At 48.2% G+C, this 22,143-nt stretch overlaps 9 protein-coding genes across 9 annotated transcripts; 6 read left to right on the top strand and 3 right to left on the bottom strand.

The window, feature by feature from the left end:
- Positions 1–718: 718 nt before the first annotated feature.
- Positions 719–3,133, top strand: FOBCDRAFT_179326 (polysaccharide biosynthesis-domain-containing protein; the record flags this gene model as incomplete). Its single annotated transcript, XM_059608549.1, has 6 exons — positions 719–2,019; positions 2,066–2,125; positions 2,180–2,195; positions 2,523–2,609; positions 2,670–3,016; positions 3,064–3,133. Exons 1-6 carry the CDS (start codon positions 839–841, stop codon positions 3,131–3,133), a joined length of 1,761 nt encoding a protein of 586 aa, XP_059466989.1. The 5' UTR covers positions 719–838.
- Positions 3,134–3,769: 636 nt separating this feature from the next.
- On the bottom strand, positions 3,770–5,342 carry FOBCDRAFT_130772 (uncharacterized protein; the record flags this gene model as incomplete). The annotated part of the gene is made up of 2 exons (XM_031177476.2): positions 3,770–3,891; positions 3,965–5,342. 2 exons carry the CDS (start codon positions 5,340–5,342, stop codon positions 3,770–3,772), a joined length of 1,500 nt encoding a protein of 499 aa, XP_031048609.2.
- Positions 5,343–6,013: 671 nt separating this feature from the next.
- Positions 6,014–6,892, top strand: FOBCDRAFT_25815 (RmlC-like cupin domain-containing protein). The gene is made up of 3 exons (XM_031177475.3): positions 6,014–6,455; positions 6,510–6,563; positions 6,617–6,892. Exons 1-3 carry the CDS (start codon positions 6,287–6,289, stop codon positions 6,856–6,858), a joined length of 465 nt encoding a protein of 154 aa, XP_031048608.3. The 5' UTR covers positions 6,014–6,286; the 3' UTR covers positions 6,859–6,892.
- FOBCDRAFT_25813 (uncharacterized protein) lies at positions 6,604–8,578 on the bottom strand. The gene has a single exon (XM_031177474.3). It carries the CDS (start codon positions 8,433–8,435, stop codon positions 6,927–6,929), a length of 1,509 nt encoding a protein of 502 aa, XP_031048607.2. The 5' UTR covers positions 8,436–8,578; the 3' UTR covers positions 6,604–6,926.
- Positions 8,579–10,624: 2,046 nt separating this feature from the next.
- Positions 10,625–11,667, top strand: FOBCDRAFT_290759 (uncharacterized protein; the record flags this gene model as incomplete). The annotated part of the gene is made up of 1 exon (XM_054703922.2): positions 10,625–11,667. Exon 1 carries the CDS (start codon positions 10,816–10,818, stop codon positions 11,665–11,667), a length of 852 nt encoding a protein of 283 aa, XP_054559897.1. The 5' UTR covers positions 10,625–10,815.
- Positions 11,668–12,414: 747 nt separating this feature from the next.
- FOBCDRAFT_219249 (uncharacterized protein) lies at positions 12,415–14,035 on the top strand. Its single transcript, XM_031177469.3, has 2 exons — positions 12,415–13,570; positions 13,670–14,035. Exons 1-2 carry the CDS (start codon positions 12,822–12,824, stop codon positions 13,950–13,952), a joined length of 1,032 nt encoding a protein of 343 aa, XP_031048602.2. The 5' UTR covers positions 12,415–12,821; the 3' UTR covers positions 13,953–14,035.
- Positions 14,036–15,290: 1,255 nt separating this feature from the next.
- Positions 15,291–17,136, top strand: FOBCDRAFT_290753 (major facilitator superfamily domain-containing protein; the record flags this gene model as incomplete). Its single annotated transcript, XM_059611772.1, has 2 exons — positions 15,291–17,057; positions 17,119–17,136. 2 exons carry the CDS (start codon positions 15,291–15,293, stop codon positions 17,134–17,136), a joined length of 1,785 nt encoding a protein of 594 aa, XP_059464513.1.
- A 167-nt stretch (positions 17,137–17,303) lies between these two features.
- Positions 17,304–19,038, bottom strand: FOBCDRAFT_130454 (uncharacterized protein; the record flags this gene model as incomplete). Its single annotated transcript, XM_031177467.2, has 2 exons — positions 17,304–18,841; positions 18,912–19,038. 2 exons carry the CDS (start codon positions 19,036–19,038, stop codon positions 17,304–17,306), a joined length of 1,665 nt encoding a protein of 554 aa, XP_031048600.2.
- A 1,024-nt stretch (positions 19,039–20,062) lies between these two features.
- Positions 20,063–21,162, top strand: FOBCDRAFT_258878 (uncharacterized protein; the record flags this gene model as incomplete). Its single annotated transcript, XM_031177466.3, has 1 exon — positions 20,063–21,162. The coding sequence occupies one exon, from the start codon at positions 20,063–20,065 to the stop codon at positions 20,948–20,950; it is 888 nt and encodes a 295-aa protein (XP_031048599.3). The 3' UTR covers positions 20,951–21,162.
- Between the last annotated feature and the right edge of the window lie 981 nt (positions 21,163–22,143).

Here is a 22,143-nt window from a genome sequence, read left to right as displayed (position 1 = left end):
ATAAGTACCTATGCAAGTACTTGGAAGACATAAAGTTACAAAATCTTGACGCAAGTCTGTTGGACTGTACACTATGGAAGCTGAGCTTTACTTGAAAGCCAAGCTGGAAGAAAGAAGAACAAAGTGTGATGCAGCATGCTCGAATGCAGGCTTCTGTGTTGCCCCTGAGGAGCCGGTGATGTGTGGAAAATATGAAGTCCCTCTTTGAATCAAGATCTCCAAATGTCTTGAAGAAGGAAAAGGGATTGAATAAGCAGAATGCCGAGATGAAAGTTGGAGTGGTCGATTGAGATGGGGGATAACTGGACTTCTTATACTTGCTCCTGGCTTACATAGACTGATGCCTAAGAGTCAAAGATAGTAAACAACCGTTATTTGTGTTCAACAATCAGATGCGTTTGCTTTCGATTGTGATGAAGCACAGATGGTAATGAACTTCTTGCAAATACAGTTGTGCTCGTCTTTGCTAGCAAAATTGCAAGCCAATCGTGCACCGCCTGCAAGCTAATCAAGTTTTCACTTCCGAATTGGTCCAGTCACTTTTTCTGAAACAAACTTCGACAAGAAAACTCTATTGATATTTCTCAATATAAGGCAAATTAAGAATTGTTTGTCCTTTACATCCTCTTCATTCATGAAGCGGGTCTCTACATGCAAGTAAACACAATGACGTTAGCGGGGTAAAGTACCTCGGCCTGCGACACCAACATCAACATCACGACATTCTTGCTTGGGACTTTCAAACATTGGGTCATTCATTTGAGCTCACTCAAATTTGACTCTACGATCACGAATTAAAGCATAGAGCCAAACACAGCAGATCATATTGAAATTTACCATGGCGCCATCACTTCTCCTCTTACCTTCTCCTCCCCGCCCTCCATCCACATCTACTCTCTCAGCTGCCTATCGCTCACCATTAACATCTGTCCTCACCAAACTCAAACAATCACCCACTCCTCAAACCCTCATAGTCGGCCTCGCACTTCCTCTTCTCGGCGGCTCATCTCCCAACTCAAAGACAATCGCTTGGACAAACGCTCAATACCTGCTCGCAGGTCTTTACACTCTTACATCAGTCATCTGCGCCAAGGAGAACATTCCTGTTGACGTCGGCGCTGGAAAGGGAAGTGTGGATGTGCGCATTGTTCTCATCGACCATGAGAGGGGAAGACGCTACGAACCAGATTTCGATGGCGGGTTTGAGGCGAATTGTACGGCTGTATTGGACTTAGCTGCGTTTGCGACAAAGGTTCGACCATGGGAGGCTGTTTACCATCCAAGTTGTGAAGAAGGTTACGAGTTGCTCTCTTCGTTTCTCAAGCTTGCAGATAAGAGGCAAACGTTTACTCAAAGTCAACTCGTGGCTGTTGAAGGTGGAATCAGTTTGACAGAAGAATCAGCTTTGTCGCCAAAAGAACAGCAGAAGGGCTTCAACACTGTTTGTCTAGGAGGAACGTTCGACCATCTTCACCCGGGTCACAAATTATTGCTTCATGCAAGCGTTCTCCTCCTCAACATCCCTCCAAAAGACTCTGACAAGACATGCACTCTCGTTGTGGGTATATCGAGCGACGAGCTTCTCGTCAAGAAGAAATACGCTGAAGAGCTTCAATCATGGGATGAGCGCTCTCAGACTGTTCTCTCATTCCTCTCCACGCTTCTTGACTACGACACAACATCTACATCACCGCCAATAGAACGAACTCCTGACGAAGCAATTGCCACTCTACGCGACGGAAGAGTCAAGGTGCGATGTATTATACTTCGCGATCCGTTTGGCCCACCAATCCACGAGGAGGATGCCGATGCGATAGTTGTTTCTGCAGAGACACGTAGTGGGGGCAAAGCAATCAATGATCGTAGGGTCGAGAAAGGATGGAAACCACTCGAAGTTTTCGAGATTGATGTTCTGGATGCTGATGAGGTTGGTGATGGCGAAGTGAGCAAAACGAATGATTTTGCGACAAAGATTAGTAGCACTGCGATTAGACAACAGAGAGCTGAGGCGAAGAGACGGTGAGGCAGGGGACAATACCATCAGAAATTACCGATGGCGATCTAGAATATTGCGTTTGCAACCATTTTATATCACTTGTAATGCTTTTGGCGATACCTTTTTTTGGTAGTGAATGAATTGGTGTAAGTGGTTTGCAAACCTTCGCTGATGTCTGTAGAGCTCGACAACCGCCACAGTGGCATCAGCAAGCAGCAACAACGCATGAGTCATATGACTCAAAGCATCAAATAGAAGAAGAAAGTAATGGTAGAAACAACAATAAGTTTGATAGATTGTAGTCATCACGAGATATGTCTACCATGTTCCAGCAGGCACCAGATGCACCGTGCAGGCAAACAGTGCTAACAAGCGCATACACTATGCGCTGATATCATGCCCGTCCCTGGTTTCTTTTTGTGGCTGCCCCTCCATCATCATTGCCCCACGTTCAAGTTTTTGCCCAACGACAACTTTTTTTGTCTTCACATACACAACCACCAAGCAGATCTTGAAGAACAAACAGACATTCACCATGGATCCCCTCGACAACATGGCGGGCGCCCCCGTGCCCAAGAACTTTGATGCCGAGAACGCCCAGAACAACGAAGACGTACGGACCCTACCCCACGATCTGAAACAATCCTCCATTCAGAAACTAACAGCCCTGTAGATCGAGAAGCAATTCGCCGTCAAAGTCGTCCAGCACATGCAGACCTACTGGTCCATCCTCGAGCGCGTCAAGGGCTCATCCCTCCGCCTGACCAAGATCGACGACGAGATCATGGAGCACCTCAAGACCGACTTCCCCGAGTTTGACCCCGCCGCCAAGGTCGACGAGGACGAGATGAAGAGCAAGGCCGGCAAGGAGCGCTGGCGAAAGTTCATGATGGCGTACGAGAAGAAGGTGGACGATTATAACTTTGGTACCATGGTGCGCGATAGACCCGACGTTGAGTATGAGGAGGATACCACGATTTTTGTGCCTCGTATGCAGTTTTATGCTCTTGAGATTGCACGGTAAGTTTTTGATGTGCTGGGATGATGGGATTGAGGCTAATGAGGAGTAGAAACCGTGCTGGTCTGAATGACTGGATCTATGAGCAGGCTCAGGCTCAGAAGAACAAGTCCAAGTAATCGAAGGCATAAGAACGAAAATAAACAACAGCAGCTCTCCGAAGTGAGCCATGCGTCCACGGCGTCGGGCCTCGAGCCCACATGAACCCTTGCAGGACAGGGAACAGCCTGAGTGGACTTTCTGGGCGAAGGCGATGCAAGACGCCAATGATCTATGCAAATCATGATCACGAACGTACGATCCGAGAATTGAATCCGATGGTTTTCGTGTACTGGAATATTCCTTGATACCCTTAGAAATACATGGCATCAAAGTTCGGCTCAATCATGGTGTTCTCCAAGTGCTCACCTTAGGGTAGGCAACTTGAAACTGAAAAGTTGACATTTTGCATCTGAATGGCCTAGAATATCATTATGAAGTGAATTAAAATCGCTGTCTATATAGTCTTCAATATTAGGCTGTGATACAAATGCATTAAAAGAGCAGGTAGGGTTGTTGGGAGATTTAGAATATGAAAGGCTCAGTGTCTACACAGTACTAATATCAACCATAGACGCAAGGTACAGCTTTTACACCACAAGACGTGAATCAAGCATAGTTTAGTCATACATTACTACAATAAAGCCTGAGCTTCTATTCTGGTCATAAAAATTAATTGTGATGAGTACAACCTTACCTCCATTCTCCAGACAACATTACAACTTGAGAAACTCATCAATGTCCACCCTCTGAAAGTAGTTTATGTGTCCAAACCCAACCCAGTGCTGCGCCAGCCGATTGTGACTGACGAATATAAGCTGACTCTCAATATATCGGTCTGTTTTCGTCAGCAAAAGCTCATTTTGAGGCCTAGACCAAATGAGACAAAGGGCTCGTTCATGAGTTCTTACCTAAGGCGAATCCCGTATTTGCAATATGTCCTTTGCTGTGAACCGCTCTCATTCCCTGGAAGCAAGGATCTACCGGCGGACCGTCGACGACACCATCGGGCCCAATGTCATCAGCTACAAAGGTGATTTCTCCCCGCGGAACGTTGGGATCACCAGTTAATTTAATAGCCTCCAGTCGTCCCTGAAACGTCCGTCCTTCAGTCCGTCTCGCTTGCCACTCTTCATCACTCTCAGAATCTCGTCTTACAAGACCGAGTTCTTCATCCGTGGCGCTCGTCTCATCGTCAGGTTGATGTATGAGCAAAAACTCGCATCCGTGGGTGCTATAATCACCGACCCAAATTCCCCTCCAGGGCTTCAACACAGTCGGCGTGTATAACTTCGGATCGAGGGTGGAGTACGTGATGAGCTCCTCGCCGACGTGAACGTTGGGCATTCCGCCGTCGACTGCGGTGCGTGATAATCTTAGCATATTGTATATACCACCCAAACCAGCTGCCATACCGACTCGGGATAAACCACCCGCCATTTCCATCCATTGACGAATGCGGAAGAATCGCTCTGATACCTCTTCGCGGCGCTGAGGCCGGGACGATGGTGTTTTCACGAAGATGCCCTCCGATGTTACTTGTGTGCTGCTACCCGAGACATGGTGGTCTGAAGGGATGTGAGGCGGTGGCCAGATGTTACCGTATGGGAAATGTGAGGTGAGGTTTTCTTGAGCTTCTTCTTGATCGAGCTCGCATGTTAGCATGAAATTGCTAAATAGAGCGTCGATTCTGTCATCAAGAGTCACGGGCATCTCATCAGCGAAGCGATTGGCACCAGGTCGACTCAGAAATTCCTCCGGAGCTCGTTCTCCCACGCGAAACTGTAGCATGGGCTTATCAAGATGAAGTTTGACTTTAGGATCAAATTCATTGATCAAAACGTCGCCTTGTCCGAGGAAACTTTGCTGTATTTGCCTGTCTCTACTCGCGAGTAATTGATAGCCCTCGATGCAACCCCGCCGAGGATCATAGCGAACGATCATAAGTCTTCCAGTGAGATCCCTATCGCAGAACCAGATTTTTTGTCTGGGGAGGAACCAAAGACGATCGTGGGCGACGTAAAGCTCATGATAGCTGTTGCAGGGCCGGGGGCTTGTGAGAGTGACGCCTGGGACGTTTTCTTGAACTAGTGGGTACCAGAGGACATCTGAGAGAGCGTGCTTATGCAAATCTCGACATGTTGCGGATATGGCGGAGAGATCGTAAGGTGAAAGATGAGAAAGAATGTTGTCTATGAGTTCAGGAGGGAGATTTAGAAGAAGAGGAGGCCCGGGGTATGGATCTGATGATGGCTCGGACAGTGGTGGCTGGGGTTCTCCAGAGGACATCTTTTGGTGTGTTCAGATAGACGTAAAAGACCGCTGTTCCTATCTCATGAGTTTGATCAGATAAAAATGCGAATATACCTTACGTTTATCAGATCGGGGTCCAAAGCAGGGGTGGCGAGCTGATGAGTCGAGGGTGGATGGTCTAGACGGTCTGGACTTGTAGCTTCGGCGGTGATGATGATGGGGAAGTCGAGTTAATGCAGCTAAGCGGAGTTCAGCCGCAGGAGATGCCGACTCTGGAACGGAACCATTCGATTCTGATCAGGTCATGAGAGGAAGAAATACGAATGAACGTTTTAGGTTGTAAGGAAATTGAAGGGAGGAATGTTTTATGTTACAGCTTCTTTGTATCGGGATGTTTCGTTGACGACATTGCTTTGCTATTCATACGGGAAGTGGGGAGATGATCAATCACTCGCCGACGTACGGAGTGTTCACCAATTCAATCAACAGCAGCTTGCGAAATAACAATGAATAGTGAAATAGAAGCAAATGTTGTTTCAATATCCAAGATCAGTCACACTTGTTCAAACCCCATGTTTATCGACTTGCATTATCAATCTTCATCCTCGTCAAGGACTCTTGCGCCACTAGCTCCGGTGGCTGGGCCGCTTTGAGGCCTAACGCCTGTCCTCACTCTCCCCCCAGCTTCAAAACACCAAATCTACCCCCAAATCATCAGGTCACGCGCTTCTTCCTCATCGCTCAATAGTGCATCATTCGAAGTCTCATTCATTGAACCTCCGAGTCTCCTGTGTTACTGGCATACTTGTTCTCTTAGCCAATTACCATTCTAGCGACGTCATCTCCCGCTGGGAATACCTTCATCTTTCGCCGCCCACGTCACGCTGCTCTTTACTAGACATCTGCATCTCTTTGTGACTTTACTTTTGATGCTACCGCGCATCTCTTTTTGACCACTGTGAACATAACCAAGCTCGCCCATGATGAGCTCGCTATTACCGCTTATCTCGGAAATCCTTCCGATGATAATGCCCGCCTCTGCCAACATCACCCGCGCCAAACAACTCGAACCAACGCACCCAACTGTCGAAGGCCCTGTTATTGAACGTCCAGCTGTTGTCGGAAAATGCGATAACATGTGTGTAACTGGTAAGCCAAGCTGTCTTAGATCTTATGTCTCAAACGTTATCGCTCACATATCAGTTCTTACAACGCGACCGCACTCCAAGTCTACAGTTCGACATAACAGTGAACAGGGTAAGTTCCTTAAACCTGTCTATTGTGGATAAACGCTGATGCTGAGTTTGCAGATACCATCATATACGCCGTCTCGGGCAACGGCGTTCTCATTGTGAACGAGGCTGTCAACTCTGAATTAAAACACCATGATCTTGCACCCGGAGACTTTGCCTTTGTCCCCGCCTGGATCGAACATCAGGTCAAGAACGACACAGACGAAGATGTCCAATGGCTCATGATCCAAAGCGGTTCAACTCCTATCCGCGCAGACTTGACAGAATGGGGTGGCGATGTGATCCAGTCAAAGAATTGAAGCAAATGACGACGCAGTTTCATTATTATATCGATCTATTTCATCGGCTATTCCTGAGATACCATCCACTAACTTTCGCATCTCGATCTAACCATCTGAATCACCGACTCTCTACTCACACGGTCATCAAACACTTGTGCGTGGTCCAGTTTCGGAAACATAACTACTTCAATGCCGTTGTGCGATTCCGCTACCACGCCATTACGACCGGCACCAAGATCAACCCCCAGATATTCTGCAACTGCTGTAGTGTCGACTATGAGGTCGCGACTAGACAGTGTAACAGCAACGTGCCTCGCATGATGGCCGTCACTTTGAGTCCCCAACAGATCTTCCTTCCAGAGGATATTCTCACGCCAGAAGAAATGTCTGCCCAAACAAAGCGCAACACCTGGGTCGGTGCTAGCGAAATACCAGAGTTGCCATTCATTCGCCCTCTTGGGCTTTCTTCGAGTGAAGTTGTACGCTACATCAGGAAGATGTAGCATGATGGTCACAGGGTCGATGAGGACAACCGAGGGCACACGATGTTGAAAGCTTGGTTCGTGGAGCATGTGGGTTGTTAGGACTGAGCCGTAGGAGTGTGATACCAGGGCAAATTTGCGCCAGCAGTGGTGTTCCAGGATAGACGTCATATGAGCCAGGAACTCGGCTTTGTCGAGAATAGCTGGGGTGAGGCGGAATGAGATGGGTAATATCTCAAGGGCGATAACACCAACACTTCCGTTTCCGTCACCAGTCTTGTGAAGACCTGCCAGAAAACGAACATATGTCCATAATCCGATTCCGATACCATGGAAGAAGACAACGGGGAGCTTGTCTTCAGCTGTATGAGGGCGGTGCCAGTAACTTAACCGTGTGGACGGGGATTTGGGACCGGGGAACAGCTCTTGGGGCCGTGGGGGAAATATACCAAGTGCAGAAGAGCGAGGGCGGCGATGGAAGTCAAATCCGTGCCATCGAAAGGCGAAATGGGTGGCCTGGTCAATGAAGAATACGATAATATACCAAACAAGACTTCGATACGTTGTCGTGATACCATCAATCGTGAGACGAAGACTTTTGACGTTGCCCCAGCCTTCCTCGAACTTTCGTCCAAGTCGTTGTTCAACAAGGCTCAGATAATGTTCGACTTCCCCTTCAACCGCCTGCCCATCCTCCGCCAACCCTGTACCATCCGATCTCTCAAAGAAAGCCCATAGAATGAACTCTCTCACATTCTCCCTCCGTATCTCCCTGGGATCTGCATCAAGAAACCACCATCTCAGATAAATCTCCAAAGACGGCACATTTCCGAAACATCGCTCAAAAAGGGCATTTCGGTCTTGGCGCGACAGCGCTGGCGGGTGGTCTGCATCCCGTTTGAGCCTCTGGAGGTATGGTCTATATATAGATAAATAGAACACCACTTCTGCCAACAGCGCAGCTAGCAGGACACACACAAATGTAAATACCACGGATACTGGCTGGATAAGAGGGAGGAATAAGATGAGAAAGATGTAAATTAGAGGCGTGTAGCGAAAGAAGGCGATGGATAAACGGACAAAGACCCATTCACCGAATGATGTGCCGATCATGATGATATGACACTGGCCGGTTCAAACCGGGCTATATGTTTTTAAACAAGAAGCTGTGGTTTTTCATGGAAGTAGATTGGAATTTGGAAAAGAGGAAAAGATCGGTGACGTGTTTGTTGAACACATTCTTCTGTTGGGGCGATTGTGGGAGGATGAGCATCAGCTGGAGCAGTACAAGGGTCGCAAACACGGAAGGATTGTGGCTTGAATTGTGGCTCGTATCGAGTGGGACCGGGTCAGGGCCATGTGGTCCACTGCACTATGGTGGGGCGGACCGTCAGTGGATTCTTTGGCGGGCCGTACCAAGACTTGGCCCCACGATCTACAATGACTTCACATCAACATCAGATTAAGGATCACTCCATATGGCAAACAGTGAAGTCATTTATCAGGCTCATACTCCTTCTTACCTGTATCAATGTATTAGACATAAAGGCTGTGCTGTTATGTCTACTATTAATAATTCCAAATAATCATGAGTACCAAGAGTAACGTCGCACGCCAACATCTGAAGATAATGGGCTGTAAGTTGCAAAAGGCGCCCTCGCTTCCATGCAGGGGCCTTGAATCTTGTGCTGCACCTGCAGCCTGCATGGAGTCCATTGCAGCGTTGAGATGGATGATTGCCAATACCACCAGGGGCCAGGGAGAGCCATACGCAAGCAGTCAATTTCTAGGAGCACAGAATGATGATACTATGAAGAGCTGAGTCTTGAATAATTGGTTAGAATTCGGGTCTGTGTCTGTCAATGCGGGTAAACTGCGGCTCATGAGAAGTCTCAAGAAGAAAACACAGTGGGCGTTCCTAAATATGCAAGCTTACGGGCAGGGGAACACCTCGTGCGATGAGCCAGAAGATGTGTTATCCAGTTATCTCCGTCAGAGTTGCGTCCCAACTTCCAATCCTTCGCTGAGCCACATCTGAACCCCAGCGACTGTTACCCGAGTTTGAAGATTGTACAACGATGTTAGCGGGCAAGTGTGCCTTCACAACGTACTTATTCGGTTACAAGCTAAGCTTAAGGAGTATCCACTTGCTGCAGGTTTCACAGTGCGTGGGTTCTGATATCTACCTCCTCTTCTCACTCCCCCGCCGCAGTTTGTGAGTACCCAGCCAGTACTGAGACAGTGGGGAGCTGTCAGGCACCCAATTGATCCTACCACACCTTCACAAGCACTAGGACGTTGCGAACCATCAAATCCGCAACACCTCTCTCTGCCCTTTTCCACCTCTAAGAACTAGGCCAGTTGGTGTCACCCAAACTCGGGAGCTCAGTTACGCATTCTCCCGAAAATACAGAATCTCGGATCCTATTGTATACACACAATTTGAGTTATATGAGATACTACACGCAGCGTTGCGAGGCTTACGAAGCCAGGAGGGAATGCATCTCTTCATTTCCTTATAGACAATCGCTGCAGTGGCATAGCCAGCCTTACCGATAATGGGCAACCAACGTATGCAGGTAGCTTCCTCAAGTAATCCGCATATTGAAGTATCATAGACAAGTATCCCTCACTAATACCATCGAGCATAATACGCACCCCTCGACAAACCCGAAACATGCGGGTGATTGCAGAAACCTCATCGTAGTTGCACATGCAATCGCAACCACGCCAGGGGGCATATACCATCAATGCGTTGGTGCTCGCAGTGAGTGTGATACACCTCGGTCTGTATGACCGGCGTTGTGATAGATACGGGGTTGTCAAACCGGAATGTTTTACCGGACTTGCTTGGTGGGTATGCAAAGGAAAGAAGAGGAAAGAGGAAATATAAACAACTTCAAGTGTAGTAGAATAACCCAATTCCATCGGGTGACCAGAATAACGCTGCAAAGAGTCGAGTTACGTACAAGGCTTCTGGTAGTCAGTTGTCAATGGGACAGCCTTATTATCTTCCGGTGTCTTACACGACACGATGACAGATCGTGCATACAGAAGGATCCAATCCGTTATCGTTGTCGACTTATATGAGGATTTGGGAGTAGGAAGAACAATGATAGTTCATGCGCTTAAGCGTGGGTGGTGGGATAGGCTAGGAGTGAGGTTGTGAGAGGTTGTAAATACTGCACTCTGATTGGACGATGCGGGGGGAGTAGGAGTGTCGTTCCCTGGGCCTCCCATATATAGTCCTCCTCCCCCCTCGATCATTTTCTCTCATTCTCCCCCTTTCGTATCACTTCACTCTTCCCGTCAAAAACCCATCAAAAAAAACTTCCCAATCGCATTTCCATTTCACTACATCACTTGATAGCGTTCAAGAACCCTTTAAGTCCAAGTAGGACAACCTCGCATCCACACCTGTCCTACATTGCTGTTGCTCTCACTTGATCTCCATATTTCCCATCACACTTGTGAATGTCCCCTTCCACTTAACATGGCAATTAACCCTTTCCTCAATGACGATGAGATGACTTCTCCTCGTTCTTCCCGCTTTCCTCCCTTGTCGTCCTCCGCCCCAGAGTTTACACGAAGCAGTGCCCTGCTATCGTCCCAGAACCAGGTCACTGAAAAGAAACTCCATTCAAAGAGGCGCAGGTGCCAAGACGAGCCCACTGCTGGTAGTGCCGCCTCCAGATCTCGCCGCTTGGCTGAGATCCCTCGCCGTGTTGAGCGGATCAGAGAAGCGGATGCTCGGCTGCGGAATGAAGTACCCAGAACACCTGGCCCATACCAGCTGCCAGACTTGGATCAGTGCTCAAACAGAGCCCAGCTGTCCTCACCTGGCCTGGAGCCAGAATATGAACTCTATCAGACGGCTCCGCGCAAGCCATATGGTGTCTCACTTGAGGCGGCCATTGATAACTGGCGAGGTAGCTGGCAACCATCCCATCTTGCTCCTGACGGAGGCTTTGCTTACGCGGGGTCCTGGTGCCACTCAGCACCCGTGGAACCTAGTCACCTAGAGCTGGAGTGGCACATCTCTGAACGAGTTATCCTCGCAGACGACTGGCGCCCCGATACACCCAGGGATACCCGACTCTCCACGCCAGACCTGCCTCCACTGTCGACAGACTTTGAGTTTTGTCCATGCAATCGCTCAGGCGATCATGAACAGGATAGAATAAATCAAGAATTCTACTTGGCGACAAGATCCAAGATGGACGTGCAGAGTATGTTAATACTTACATGGCCAAGAGGCCTCCTTCTCTTGCTGATGGATGCAGTGATAAATGCGCTGGCGCACATCGCCCAGGACCAAACAGCATCCGGAAGTGAGCTCCGATAAGTCTCGCGAGAGATGAAGGATGCGTGATGGTGGAGTGAAGGTAGGATTGGCAACATCTGTATAGTTTTGAATACTGGCGTTTATGAACTGGCACGGCGAATTGAGCGACATTTTTAAGAGCGGCGAAGCTATTAATAATTTGTTAGGTGTATATAGAGTATGTTAGTATATTGTGCTTAGAGAATGATTACATGCAAGCATTATGTGTTGAATGTTGCTTTTGAAGATGAATGTCATTTGCTGCTTGTTGTAGGGATAAGTGATATATTGCGCGTATCAGAATAGAAGTAGTTAGACAAGCGACGATGCGAAAGTCAGTGAGGCTGTTGGCAATGATAGAAAAATGAGGTATTGATATGCCTTGATGATGTGTTTGACTTAACGTCTGGTGTTGAGGAGACTCAATGGGCCCAAAATTGGGGAAGACCTGTAGGGGATGAGTGAGAAGTGAGACTGGGAGGGTGAAAAGCAGGCAGAAGCGCCTGGTTAGCCTGAGGCAGAAACTAAGGCATCCAGTTCTCTGACGAAAACTGGCAACACCTCAGACGACAAGAAGCCGATAATTCAGCTGATGAGGCTCAAATTAGACGACCAGACTGACGAATCTGTTGCGATCATGCAATTCCATCTCAAAACGTATCTTCTAACCTGAGAACTGACAGCGTGTTTCTCTACCAGTACCCCTACATATGCTGTGCACAGCGACGAATACCAGCTGACTTGACCTTGTGGTGACTGTTAATGACACAACATAGAATTAAGCTTCATTCCCATGTCATTTTGCTGTGATGTTTTCGTAAAAAACGATGCGATGCAATGGCGAAGCTGCTTTTAGGCTGGCGTGGTTGACCGAATGAATGGAGTCTCGAAAGGCAGCATGAGAGGTAAAAAAAAAACCCTCACGTCATACTTGTAAGGCCATTATCAACGCCACTATCAAAGTCGACAATAAAACTAGACTCGTGCGTTGTTATTCCATTTCCATTGTTCAACAGTTGGGCTTTTCATGTTACAGCACCAACATCGGCTGGCTTCTTTCTCAGTCTCACCAACGGAATTGGTTACGTCATTCATAATCGCCTTCATTCTTGATACAGCGAATGCTTTGATCACACTTACAAGCGATATAGAAAATACACGGCAGAATAGACAAAATGGCTGAGAATTACGTCCTTCGAATCACAGCTGGCCCTGATTACGATCAATCACAACAGGTCGAGGTCCCAGTCAACACCGCCAAGCCCGTCACCATCAAGAGCGATCGCGCTGACATTGAGCTCAACGTCCGCGTCAACGACTACAAGGGTCTTCCTCGCAACTCACCAACGACTTCACCATACTTCTCAGCCGAGCCTCACGCCTACAACAGGGATCAATACAGCATCTCATTCCGCTTCACACCAAAGAAGCCCTCCAGTGATGAGGGCGATGGTATCAAGGCCACGGATCTTCAGTTCGGCAATGACTTTGATCATCCCATTCGAGATCGTCTACCGCCTGGTTTCAACACGGCTATGAGTATAGTGCGCTGGTGGATTGATCCGGGTCTGGATGGTGATGCCTATGCTGATAAGCCCTTCTTGTACGGCCCCGCGTTGAGTTCTTTCAACACCATTCATGTGGGCAAAGGCGAGTTTGATGAAGAGAAGGGTGGTCTTTGGTTCGAAGAGGGTGGCGATGAAGATGGTCTCGAAGCTCGTGAGGAAGTCGGCGCTCCTCTCACCAGCAAGGCGAGAATGAAGTGGGCTCTCAGAGCCGATGCCAAAGAGAAGTGGGTGTTTGAGTATGACCAGACATACGGCTTCGACTTCTTCAATCCGTATCTCAACTTCTCAGACCTCGCGTTGAACCTACCTGGCTTCCAGCTACCTATCATGAAGTACTGGGACGGTCAAGGTCTCAGGTAAGCCAAACCCTGCTTTTCCACGGCGCCGGGAAATTTTGTCACACTTGCACTACGATTCATTCCAATTCCATACCTTTTCGTTTACACTCGTTACAGGCCCGGCCCGAAACGCTCACATCAACTCAGATATGTCTTGCGCAACAAAGAAACCGGGGAGCCGTACCTCGTGATTCTGTTCTCGCTGTATCACAAGGATTATGTAAATGAGGATGGGTCGTTGAAGGAGGGGGCACAGGATTCTTTTAAACAGCCTGAGAAAGCTACTGAGGAGAATGAGGAGTTTGATGGGGATGGGGCGTTGAAGGAAGCGACGGAGCAATTGGGCCCGAAGATTGATGAGAAGGGAAACGAGCAGACGAGTGTCGACGATCTCGACTAAGATATAGAGATAAGGCTGGCCAGGGTGTAATAATATTATCTAGATCTCGGGATTACAACCTAAAGGAGAAGAAAAGAAACAAGCTTCTTTGACTGATTTATTTCGGGCAATGGGTCGCATCCTCACTTATTTTCGGATCCGTCTCTCATTCGTTCCCGAAGATCCCACTGTGGCTTCAAATCGTTTGAATCATTCAAGCAATCTAAACATGAGACTAATGAGTAATAGATGCAGCAGCGGAGAATCCGGTCACATGGGCATTCACGTGTCCACTTTGACAATTCTCTCCCCCAGTCTGCAGCACTCGTCACAAAAGATGCGGTATCAGTTACAGATCCTCGGTACCCTCCACGCATGAATGGCAGCGCAGAATCTTTTTCCGTCCACTAAAAGTACACGTATGCCCAGATTTCACAAATTGTGTGCGGGGTGGGAATCTCAGATCTGCAAACGAGATATCCGGTAATAGCAAGCGTTAAATCATCTCTGCTTATTACCGAACCCCCTCAAAAGGTCGAGACTGTTGTTCCTCGGGTACATGGTCCAATTGAATATCTTCTCGGCTGTTATCATCCGAGCGTGGCTTTCCTAAAGAAGTGGCTGCCGAACGGCATCTCGAAATTCAGCAGGTAGTTTGTTGGTGGTGGGTGACTTGGCGTGCGAAAGAGGCTTGGTCTAGGGGTTTAGCGTCTGGCTTTGTTCACGTCCGTCTTGTTCCCGATGCCTTGATGCCAGGTTATGATGGAGGACTACGGCATTGTCCCCGGATGGGTTATTTGCGAAAGGTCGTATACGTAGGAGCGGAGAGAGGAAACTTAATCTTACCAACATCCTCTCTTACTGTTTGAAGTGACGCTGTAACAACGGTTAAGTCTTGTATTTCATCAGTTGGGGTCTATGTCTTACACGCAGTCACTGATCGACCCAAGATATCACTGGCCTGTGTCTGACCTGGCCGTGCCGCACAAACATCTCCTCCCTCCCTCAATGACCCATCGGAGAGAATGTATTCCCCGTTAGCGTTTCCCAGCGTCCGAGTCACACCTCAAACGTGGGCCTAGCAGGCGGATACAGCGCTAAGACACCATTATTCCCGTTGGCATCCCGCCTTTTGACCCTCACCCAGCCCTTGATAATCCCGGGTTTACGCACCGGATACAACACGGTCGTTGTTCCTGTCCTGTTCTTATTGTAATCATAATCCGCCCTTGTGTCTCCCATCCATTCTGCTCTTCTTCTCTCACCGCTGTGTGTCTGGTGAAATATTCGGATGTCGTTGGACTATCGCTGCTGTATAATTCGTCTGTTTCTGGATATTGAACATCACGAACTATCGATATGAAGGAATCAGATACGATTCAGACCGCGGGTGCTTCCTTTCAGAATCGTGAAGATCTCGAGATTGGGCCCAGCACCCTCCCGCCTTCATCAGCACAATCGAATCTTGATAGTGAAGACCCTATATCCTATCTATATTTAACACTGAACACTCCCCTACCATCACCACCCTTATCAGACTCAAATGTTGTACAGAATCTCCCACCATGCCCAGATCTTCGATCCTACGCTTCACCCTTCACGTTGCCGCGAGCACGCAAAAACATCTTCCTCGCGCTCTCGTGCATCGCGACCATGCTGACTGCATATACTGCTGGTACTTACTCGCCGCCCTCGAGAGCAATGGCTAGAGATATCGGGGCAAGTCATACAGCCACACTCGTCGGAATCACGACTTTCTGTGCGGGTTTCGCTATTGCACCAATGGCACTCGCCCCCATTTCTGAGATCTGGGGTAGACGTCCTGTTTTTATCCTCGCTGGTTTTGTGTTCGTCATCTCACAAGCTGTCTGCTCTGTTATGCCTAACTTGGCTGGCATGTTGATCGCTCGCTTCTTTGTTGGTGTCGGCGGCTCTGTCTTTAGTTCAGTCGTCGGCGGTGTCATTGCTGATTTGTGGGAGAAGGAGGAAAGGAATACCCCGATGGCTCTTTTCAGTGGTTTCGTCCTCTTTGGAACTGGCCTTGGACCTTTGGTGTCTGCTGCTTTCGTCAACGACCTTGAGGACGATACGATGGCTTGGAAATGGTCGTTTTGGCACCAGGTGATTCTTGATGGACTGCTGCTGGTTGCCATCTTGATCTTGTTCAAAGAGACGCGAGGCTCGGTTCTGCTGTCACGCAAAGCTAAGAAGTTGAATCAGTGGTATCAGCAGCTTGAGGATGCAGGTGTCTATGGAGTTTGGGTGACTGAGCCTCGAGAAGATACCTGCAGCTCGTCATCTTCAAGCGTCAAGACCATTCCAGGGCACGAAACGATGCTCGAGTACAACAGACAAACACAACTACGAAGAATACGATGGCTCGTTGAGGCAGACGAACAACGACCCCCTCTTCGACAAATGATGGCTACCTCTATCATGCGACCCTTCTACCTCTTGTTCACAGAACCAGTTGTCTTTTCCTTTTCTCTCTGGGCTGCCTTCTCTTGGGCCGTACTCTACCTCTCCTTCTCCATCGTACCGTATCTCTATTCCGACAACTACAACATGTCAATGCGCATCTATGTTGCGATGATGGTGTCTGCTATCATTGCCACCGTAGTGGGCATTCTTCAAGAGAACCTGATGAAACATCCTCTCTGGAGCGGACACGTTAATGAGAAGGAGGTTTCCAGTTTCTGGCGATTTACGAGGAAGCATTTCCCTGCTGATTCTCCCGAGGCACGGCTATACTTTTCCTGTCTCACTGCCCTCTTACTCCCGGCTGGTTTGTTCGTCGCCTTTTTGAGTCCCATTAGCACGAGTCATTACACCCAAGCTATTGGTATTGGATTCGCCAATTGGGGCATTTACTCTGTCTACCTTGCCACGTTCAACTACCTTGCTGATACATATCACATGTACGCCTCTTCAGCCCTTGCCGCACAGAGTTTCTGTCGCAATGTGCTTGGTGGCATATTCCCTGTGTTGACCGGCATCATGTTTGACAATCTTGGTTTGAGAAACGCAGGTTGTGTGTTGGGTGGTATCGCTTCAGTTCTGACCCTTATTCCATGGGTTCTGGTGCTCTTCGGAAGCAGAATTCGGGCCAGAAGCAAGTTTGCGATCGTAAGTTTACACACCATCCCCATATACTTTGGATTGAGGGTTTGTTGCTAACTCTCGACAGTCTCTACAAAAGCAGTGAGGATATTTGTCCATGAAAAGGCAGAGTCTAGTTAGAGTTCTTTTGTTTCTCTAAATGGCACGAAGAGTTGTGATTGTATGACCTGATGAATCTATCCGGCCTATCATAATCATCGTTGAATATATCGTACACATCATCTGTTCTCCATTTTTCAGCCACATGCCGCGTCAATATGTTGTAGCAGCGTCTCTGCTCAAAACTCTCTTCTTCTTCTTAAGCTTCCCCTTGCCGTAATTGCTCTTGAACCAGGCAATCGTCCTCTTGTCCAACGAATCGCCCTTCGAATCCTCCTTTCGTAGATCCTCACATGTCCGCTCTGACAAGCTAGTCGCACTTCTCGCATGAGTGTTCCTCAGCTTCTGCAAATCGCCCACAATGGCTGGGAGGAGCAAATCTCCGCTTGCGTCGATCTGGGGCGGAGGAAGTTGTACGCAGCCCTCCCAGATGCGCAAAGAACTGGGGATGTCATTGGTAGCGGAGACTTCGTGCTCGTCGAGCGAAAGATTTCCATCCCCAGTATCGACGTAGGACTTCTGGCCAACTAGTTTAGGCCAGATCGTCGATGGCGCAACACGGTATGCGTATCTCTTCGTGATCTTGCTGTTATTCGAGAATAACGTCCCCATGAATCGCGCTGTGTACTTCTCGCTGAAACCACACATGCGGACCGAACCGATGCGACCCTTGAGATGCAGGACATTGTTGCAGAAAAGGAGGTACGAGTCGGGACAATACTCTTCCACGGGTGCTACAGTTGGGTAGGTTGGGCTGATGGCATCGGGTAAATTTAGACTTCGTAGGCCTCCAGCATCTTCATCAAAGTTGAATCGTCGAGGTGTTGTCGCTGTTGGACTGTACGGCTCTGGTGTCTTGGCGCTTCGCGATGCTGATCGTGACGCCGAGCGTGAACCTGGTCGACTACTGATGGCGCGAGGCGGCGAAACCATTGCTATTTGGGGCCGCCTTCCGTGGAAACGTCGACAGAGGAGGACCAGACTCTTCATGGGACATGATTCCTTTCGCATCATTTGTGCATTGATGAAATCTTGGAGCAGTTTCTCGATCTGCTCTACGTTTGGCGACAATTCTACAGCCCCAGGCTCGGAGCCGCAGCCCAAATGCGTCATGTCGAGTTCGATGACGATGTTGTTTGCGTACATGCCGTAGTTGTTAAGCCATGTTGTTGCAAGTGGGCTCACTCTCGGTCCAGTGAATGGCGACAAGACGGCGTGTAGTTTTGTGTTCTGCAGAAAGGCGACAAGAACGTCCGCGCGAAATGCGAAGGATACTTCAAAGTAGAAGGAGAGTTGAAGTAATGTTGATGAAGGTGACTCAAAGTCTTGCTTGCGCCAAACATCACGGCTAAGTGCATGTTTGTTCAAACGCAGGGGCTTGTCGCAGGGCGGGAGTAGATAGCGACAGATCCGGTACCGCACAGAATCAGGCAGTCGGAAATACCCAGAACTTGGTTTTTTTCTCGCATTGTTCTCATAGAAAGAATTAAGCACCTTTTCGAAACTCCCTTTCTCAAAAGCGCCGTGATACACAGCATCAAGCGTCCGATCCCAAGCCGGGAGTCCTTGACGATGCGCACTCTGCGATACCCCCAGCCCGGGAAACACAGTAGAACTAGGCGTAGGAGGCTGCGAGCGGTTCATCCAAGATGAAGGATTAGACACACTTCTTGTGCGCGCTTTCGCACTGCCTTGAAGGGGCATTATGAAGTCAGCCGAGTTGTTGTGTTTATGATGCAGAGGTAAAGACTGGAGACGCACTCATCCTCAGAGTCTCGAGACGCTCAGAAATGTCATTTTTGTTCTTGATTGAGCCGACGCGACGGAGGAGCGAGGTTGCTGATGTGGAGGGCGATATAGAAGGCGATGATGATACTGGAGTCGCCATTGCGGCGGCACTGACACTGACGCTGTCGCTGTCACTGCCCTGGCACTGGCGCCGACTTTACCCATTTCTCTATACAGATTGGATCACAAGGGATAGGTAATCAAACAATGCGAGGTCCAAGATGTGAGGGATTATTAAACAAGTCGTCGTTTCTTGTACTAAAGTTTTGCGCAGAGATAAACTTTGGTCCGTCTGGAGACTTACAAATAAGACATCTAGTATGAGGTAAGTACAGGTTAGGCAATCCCTAATCTTGTACGATTCATGTAGTCTACTGCCCGTACAGTATTTTGACAGCGGAAAGTTACAGTCTTGTTGCCTGAGATATCTTATCGTTTCTTCCCTTAGGTATCTCTTTGCTGCTAATCTTTATTCAGAAGGTATTTCCCTACCTATCCTACTATTCAATGCGAAGACTGCATATGATAAATTCTTTTACACTTTGACCCAGACTTTCTGTGCTTCAACTCTGAGGTATGAAAGTCAAAACGATATACTTTATCGTTTGAAACACTTTCACTTCACCATGCGTCGAATAAAAGAAGCACCGCCAATCCGTTGTTCATTAAGTCGGCAACATGTCCTGGGAGGCATCTTAGTTCAACCCTGAGGTGGAAGTGAAAAACACTATAGCGAAAAGGTTCTTTACTCATATTCTTTCGTCAGAAAGACTATCGCGACTTCTCAAGATATCGAAACCTGGGTGACTTCTAGAAGAAGAAGGAAGTCTCTGAAGCCAGTCAACCGCTCAGCGATGGCATATCCAACGTGGTGAGTTCTTCAAAGTAACTCTTTCTAAACACGAAGCTTTCATGCGCGCATCATCCAATATTCTCACAAACTTTCGAATGAACCTTTTGGCATGAAGGAAAACATCTTTAAATAAACTATATATCTCTTCTCCTTCGGCACGAACTTCTCTCTCCGTCCATCCTTAAGTCTTTCCGTCTCATGATTATAGGATCTTCGTGGACTCCAGGCTCAGCAAACATCACTTTCATTCAACTTGATATCAGCGACCATAATGGCCTCAACCTCGATATCGGTCTTCGACACCAATGTCGTGATCCCTTCATTAGCTACAAGGGTCAGAAGCAACTTAACCATGCCAACTCAAACATTACTCGCCGGAAACTCGAGAAATAACACCACCGCCAAAGCCCAAGACTATCCGATCTTCAAAGCCGACAAGGATGGCATCACTTCCTTGGCAATTCTTGCAGCCATCTTGGCCTTCTTCGTTGGAATTATACTCCGAGATCTTCTTAACAAGAGGCGCACTGGCGAATTCAAGGAAGACAAGAAGAGTTGTGGAAAGTTTTTCCGAACACTTTTCTGTCTCCCATGTCTGATCTGTAGCAAGGATAACGTGAGGCGGCTGTGGATCAAGTTCACGAACCTCTTCCGCTCCAAGGACAACCAGCGCGTGGTGAAGAAGTCGGATCAGAACGGAATCGAACTGGAAGAGAGACCCGAGAGTGGGAAATCCGTCGGGGGATTTAATGGTGCCTGGTCGCCCAAGAAGCCCTTTGTCTCAGAGAAAACTCAGAAGAGTTCCAAAGGCAAGGCCATCGATATTACCGTTCTCCCTAAAGTCACCGAGTTCAGCGTGGACCATAACAAAGACGACGAAGGCTTCACGTCTACTCCTGTACACGGAGCCGGCACACGGGCTGCCCGACATGGTTCTACGGAACATGATAACACTTTGGGTGTCTATAACCACGGAGATTTGTCCACCGAGAAGGCAGGTTCGAGTTCAGCTTCAGCCGGCCGTAGCCATTGGTGGTCGTCCGGTCATGGTCATGGCCATGGCAATAGCTACAGTCCCAGTCATAGCAACTCCCATAGTCATGATTACGGTCACACTGACTCGGGTGGTTTTGATGGATGTGATGGCGGCGGCGACTAATACTGGGTTCATATGGGATGTTTTTGGATAGTCTGTGTCGGTTGAGAATCACCTTTTTGCTAACTTACTGTGGGCGGATTAGACTCGCTGGAAGAACATGCTGGGGGTTGATTGATGGTTCAGCTGGAAGAATCTTGGTGGTCGATACGGAGTTTTCGATGATTAGAGCAGTCTTGGATCGGTACACTACTGAGCACGTAATACACTGTAGAGTTCCGGTAGGAATAGAAATGAATTGTTTCTCTGCTGTCTAGCCACGTGGTGAATGTCAGTGGTAAAGCTTACACGTCGGGTTCCGGCCACGGCCATTATCTCCATGGCTCAAGGCACATCCATATATACTATTGCATCAACTCCGTCTGTCACATACGACCAAAGCTCGTAGAAAATACGGGATCCCGTCCGCTCTCCCATAGTCAAGCTGCGAAGCGCTGGATTAGTAGTTGGGTCGGTGACGACCAGCGAATCCCCGGTGTTGTATGTTTTTTGCTAATTCTTCTTTTTTTGTGGAAGATGTGGGTCTGATCACTTGTAGCCATTGACCGAAGTATTATATGTAGGCTTGTAGAGTCAAGGTACTGGATGGTTGGTGTTGACGAGGACGGGAAAGCCCCCTCCTCTATATCAACGACCTAGAAAACACCAAGCGCAAGTAATATAAACACCAGAATAAAGATATAGAGCAGAGAGTACGCCAACCCAATGTCGGGTACCACCATTGGATTAGCATTTTTTAACTGCTTTTTGATGGAGAACGCGATGCTTGGCATTTTAGAGAACGTACTATGTAGTATCTCTAGTCCTGTTCAAGCTATACTGTTGCGATGAATGCTAAAGCATTGAATTCGGCCCGGGCAGAAGCCACATCTGATGAAGAGGAAGAGGTTTCTCTTCTGAGTTAGACCCGACTTGCTATTCATATGCGCTGCAGGTGAGGGTTTGCCCTGTTGATTGGTATCTTTGTCGTAGTTTACAGCACGAAGTTGCTGCAAAGTATATGGTATGTGCCTTTGATATGTCCGTAGATCAATGGTAATCTGGGTCAAGCGAACCAACTATCGAACACAAGCGATCCGAGTTCTATATGAAAGGCACCAATGTACTACAATTACTGGGCAAGGGGCAAGCAAACGGACGACGGACCAGGCAGCAAGCGAACGGTCTCAACAATCAAGAGCGGCATCAGATCTCTT

The sequence above is a fragment of the Fusarium oxysporum genome, chromosome III, assembly GCF_013085055.1.
Source record: "Fusarium oxysporum Fo47 chromosome III, complete sequence".
In the NCBI taxonomy this organism is placed as follows: Eukaryota; Fungi; Ascomycota; class Sordariomycetes; order Hypocreales; family Nectriaceae; genus Fusarium; species Fusarium oxysporum.
This window is presented reverse-complemented; position numbering and strand designations above follow the sequence as displayed.